Genomic DNA, 4,922 nt, shown 5'->3' with positions numbered 1-4,922 from the left:
TATTGTTTTGTGAAATGTTTACATTGTTTATTTGTTGTTTATTTATTTGTTAATCCTTGTTGTACTAATACAACTTATTATAGAATAACTTGGCATTTTACTACCCGTGTTGCCTTGAAGGGTGTCAAATTTTATGATTGATATATTATTAGGGACCCTAAAGCTCCCCCAAAATAGGGAGAAATATTTTTTTTTTCCCCCAAAATTAAAAAGTCATGCAGTAGAGATGAGCGAGTGCAAAATCAGGGGCTGCAGTTAGCCGACTGCAGATGTCCATAAGGTACTTAGCATGGAGGTAACCCTGCACTGTCAGTGTGTTGGCAGCTAAAGGCCAGCTGCTTATTTCACAGGGAGAGAATAACGCAGAGATGGAGAAGGATAAGAAGGACAGAAGAGGAAGGAGAGGGCTTAAATTAAAGACTGCTCAGTGGTATTTGATTCACTGGCAATTTAAAGCATATACGCATAGTCATCGTGTTTTTAAATCGCATATTGGGTGTGTACATGTGACATTATGTTTTACTGACTGTTATTTAAAAGCTGCATGAAAATCATCTGCAGGTTAGTGCAGGGGTTAAATGGGTTACTTTGCTGTACTGTGATGGATTTAAAACAGCTGATCACAGCTTGTACATTAAGAAAATCTACTGCAGCTCTCAATAGAAATTGTGAATTAGGATTCCCCCCCCCCACGCTGAGCCATTACAGATTGGTGTGTCCAATTTTTAGGGTTCCTTAACCTGCTGAATCCACTTTAACCCCTGACTGTACACTTTCTGTTTAGGGCCAAAGTCACCCTCTACAATGTAGGCAAGGGAAAATATTTTTTTGTTTTTAAATTTTCCTCTTTCTCTGCTCATGTTCTGCTGATCTGATTCAAGTTGAATATTTCTGAGAATTCAGATGTAGGCCACTTTTGTTAATCTAATATTTTATTACATTAATATAGCACAAGGTTGAGTTAGCTCTGCACACACATAGCTGGTAGAAACGTCCTCCAAAGAGCTACTTTCAAGACTACATTTTAGAGTCGCTACTCTTTACTTTGAGTTAAGGAGTTGAGTCAGTACTTTAACAGAGTATTTTTAACACTATCTGTACATGTGACACCTGGCGTTCACAGCCCTCACTGCATTCGTGCTTCCACTTTATATATAATTTTTAGCTTTTATAAATAAAATTTGCATAGATGAGCAGCGTGGTGTGTACTTTGGTCTGTGTAGCAGAAGCTGTGTGAAGGGCAGCTCATGAAGCCATCTTTTATTTGACATTTGAAAAAAATAACAATGTTCATGTAATTAAAGTGTAATGTGCACTAAAATGTGTTCTTTATGTTTTTAGCCTATTTCTCTCTCCAGGTAATTTATGCCAGGAGGAAGTATTCAGTGTCTCCACCTGCCACCACTGGACCACCAGAATTTGAGAGGGTCTTCAGAGCTCAGTGAGCCCCTTTGTGTCTGTTTGTCTATGCATGTACTTGTATTACTAAAATCCTGTGGGGACCCTTCAATTTTGGAGGGACGAAATTTTACCTGATAAATTGGTAAGAATGAAAGGGATGCCTCTGGTGCCCCCTGGAGGCTGTGGTGTGTAGTGTTTTACCACTTAGTTTCGGTTAGTTTTGTTGTCCTTTGTGTTTAGAGCAAACTGCTCAGAGTACTTCCCCATCTTCATCACCGTGCTGTGGCTATCTGGAGTATTCTTCAGCCAAGGTGAGGCGACAGAAGCCACAGAGGCTGCTGCAGCATTAACACGTACACTTTACGACCTGAAAAGGTATAAACATTTAAAGGTGTGTCTGTGTGTTTCAGGTCTGTCTTCAGTCTGCGGTTTGCTTTATTTATATGGACGGTTCAATTACTTTAGAGGATATTCTGAGTCTGCACAGGGACGGTGAGAGCTATGAGAACCCCTACAATTACAATAAATACACTCGCTGTTTAAAATCATTCTTATACTGATGCTAACGTTTGCACTGCAGGAACTGCCATATGAAATGTGAGTTTTACTTTATGGAAAGTTCCTGCTCTGGCTTTCATACCCTCTGAAGGATGGGATCTCTCAGGGTTATTGAATTTTAAATGTTCACAGTGAAGTTAAACGCTGAGTTAAAAATGTCCAACTGTGTGACATCATCAGAATCGGCATACTATATTAATCTCTAGGGAAATTATATATCAGTCTGACAAATGGCAACTATCAAAATTTTGAGCTATGCAAACAGGACAAGAGTACAAAATCACCAAGCTAAGGTTATTTATTTTGACTGCGATTTTTTTATTTATTTATTTTTTTTATTTATTTATTTTTTTAGATCCAGACTGTCCCCTGAATGCCTCGTCATGTTGGTTTTTTCAAAGCTTGTATTTTTTAAACTAAATTCTGCACTTCCTCTAATGTCCACTAGAGGCTCGCGCTTAGACTCATGTAAAAATGTCTAACTTTACAGCAAGAAATGAAAATGTTTACAGGCTGATTCCTGTAGTATCTGTATGTGGCCTCTTTTGGCTGTGGTCAAAATGCTAACACTTTTAGAAAATAGTCAGTAGTTAAAATCTAAAATGTTCATTCAACCAGGTGGAACAGAGCTTTCTGCCTCCTGTAAATGACTTACTGTGAGTAGTTCTGCCTGTGCAGGTGTGTAACAGGTAAACTGACTCAACACTTCACGCCTCTGGTCTCTTTCAGTCTGGCTCCACTTTACTTCTGCGCTCAGATTCTCTGGATTCTCATCGGGTTCTCCGCTGTTGGCATTTTCCTCACAATCTGCCGAGTTTACCTGAACATGGACCTGCTGCAGGAACTTTGCTCCATCTTCGGGCTGTTTTGACCGAGGAGGATAAGAAGTGACAAAAGGGAGGAGAGGTTGTCTTCTACTCTGATCTTCATCTCTGTATTTCTCATACAGTTCGTTAAATATTCTGTTATCAACCTGAAAGTAGGGAATAAAGAGAGATGATGTATCTGCATCTGTCAGTTTCTGTTGATCACCAGCAGAGGGCACCACACCCCGACTTTGACCTCAAAGTTTCTTCATTTCAAACGACAGACACCACGGTGTAAAAATACTTAACTACAATTTAAAGCGCTGCATGCTAAAGCCCTGTTCTTGTTATAGTGGATGTAAGGGGGTAGTCAATATTTAAAACTTAAACTCTTTCGTTTTGCATCTATAATTAATAAATGTGCTTTCAGGACATCTTCAGTCATATTTACACAGCACACCAAGGAGGAAACGCTGTGTTTACAGAAAGAGGAACCTCTTATCTCTCCTACAATTTCCATTTATGGTTGAACTGATTTAACAACAGAATTTTAGTGCAAGGCAAACAAAAGCCAGCAAACTGAAACAATGCTTTTGACAATAAATAACAATTAACTGTTTTGCTAAATATTCATAAAGTTTTTTTTCTTTTTCTTCTAATGCTCCACCCCCACCCCCACATACTGGCCCTTTTTAACTTCATGTTATTAAATATGATCTTTGAATGGATCTTTTTATAAAGCACATTTCAGTCCTCACGTTCCTGTTTTTGGCCACAAGGTGGCAGCATTTCATTTATAGAGGCTCTGGGTAATAAACACTGAAGATGAAGAATAACTTGATCATTTTGAGAAAAACAGATTTTAAGTCAATCAACATACAAATAATTTTTTTAATTTGTTTAAAAACAAGTTCTAAATTCACTATAAAACTCTTTTCATACCTCAAATCTATAGTGCTTATTTTTAACCTTAAATTAATACGATGGACTTTTGTTGAGCCTAACAGCAGGTAAAGCTGAGGCGTCCTGAGATGATTAAAATAGAAACCAGCCCCTCTGCTGGTCCTCCTTCACTACATCCATGAATCTTCTCTGAGGTCTTCCCCTTTTCCTCCTGCCTGGGAGCTCCATCTTCATTAGTGTTGGTCAAGTTACTTGAAAAAAGTAATCACTAACTAATTACTGATTACTTCCCCAAAAAAGTAATCCCGTTACTTTACTGATTACTTATTTTCAAAAGTAATTACTTAGTTACTTTTTAAAAACACGATTTACAACCTGAATAGGTGATAAAGTGATAGATCTTTCAGCCCAATTCTACTTTTTCTGCATAACCCATCATACAAAATGTAATCAAATGGAAAAGTCTCTTTTTAAAACTTGTTTTGTTTTAATCTTTTAACTTTATGCATCAAGCAAAAATTTAATTATATGCAACATTCTCTGACTGGAAGAAATTTGTTTAATATTTAAACCTATTTTCTGCACATAAAATTTTTTTTTTGTGTTTACACTCAGTCTTTCAAATAGATGCAAGTAAAACACAGCAGAAAAAAATAAAGTCAAAGACTCTAGCGGTCCTTTTGCTCTATTTTCACCTGTAAAGCAGGAGTTGGGTAGGCGGAGGTTTACCCTGGTGCAGGTGTGCCGCAGCGGCCATTACGTTGTAGCGCACTCGGTGCTTGCTTGGAAGTTTAGGGGTTTTTTTCGCTGTAAAAAGAAGTTTTCTTCCCACGCACAACGGACACTAATGTTTTTGTCACTTTTTATGGAATCAAACTCAAAGTAAGGTCAGTACTTCCACGCTTTAAACGCTGCACGCTCATACTCTCTCCACTCGATATATGATCCATTGTTGATCTGCACACAGCTGTTGTCACTAACGGCGCACTCGCTTACGTCACTGTCGTGAGACATTCTCGCAAAAATCACGGTTTTAGTAACGCAGTAACGCAGTGTTCCTACGGGAAAGTAACGGTAATCTAATTACCGTTTTTGCAATAGTAATCCCTTACTTTACTCGTTACTTGAAAAAAGTAATCGGATTACAGTAACGCGTTACAGCCCATCTCTGATCTTCATCATCCTTTGTCCAACATGTCCATGCTGCCTCCTCGGCACAAGTTCAAACCATCGCAGCCTCACCTCTAAAAAACA

The 4,922-nt window shown here is 38.3% G+C and overlaps 1 protein-coding gene across 2 annotated transcripts in view; it reads left to right on the top strand.

Moving 5' to 3' along the window:
• Positions 1 to 2,965, top strand: part of ltc4s (leukotriene C4 synthase) — a 5,198-nt gene extending 2,233 nt beyond the window's left edge. Inside the window, exons 2-5 of one of the 2 annotated variants that reach the window (XM_005937046.2) lie at positions 1,342 to 1,441; positions 1,642 to 1,712; positions 1,812 to 1,893; positions 2,689 to 2,965. In XM_005937046.2, coding sequence (XP_005937108.1) covers positions 1,342 to 1,441; positions 1,642 to 1,712; positions 1,812 to 1,893; positions 2,689 to 2,830 — 395 coding nt within the window. In that variant the 3' untranslated portion in view covers positions 2,831 to 2,965. Of the gene's footprint in view, positions 1 to 1,341; positions 1,442 to 1,641; positions 1,777 to 1,811; positions 1,894 to 2,688 lie in introns of both variants that reach the window. The other variant, XM_042226570.1, reaches the window with a different exon arrangement.
• Positions 2,966 to 4,922: the final 1,957 nt, after the last annotated feature.

Source organism: Haplochromis burtoni, unplaced genomic scaffold, assembly GCF_018398535.1.
Source record: "Haplochromis burtoni strain Fernald_Lab_line unplaced genomic scaffold, NCSU_Asbu1 Contig_217, whole genome shotgun sequence".
Classification (NCBI taxonomy): domain Eukaryota; kingdom Metazoa; phylum Chordata; class Actinopteri; order Cichliformes; family Cichlidae; genus Haplochromis; species Haplochromis burtoni.
The sequence above is the reverse complement of the archived record's forward strand: the minus strand, read 5'-3'. Positions and strand labels throughout refer to the sequence as shown.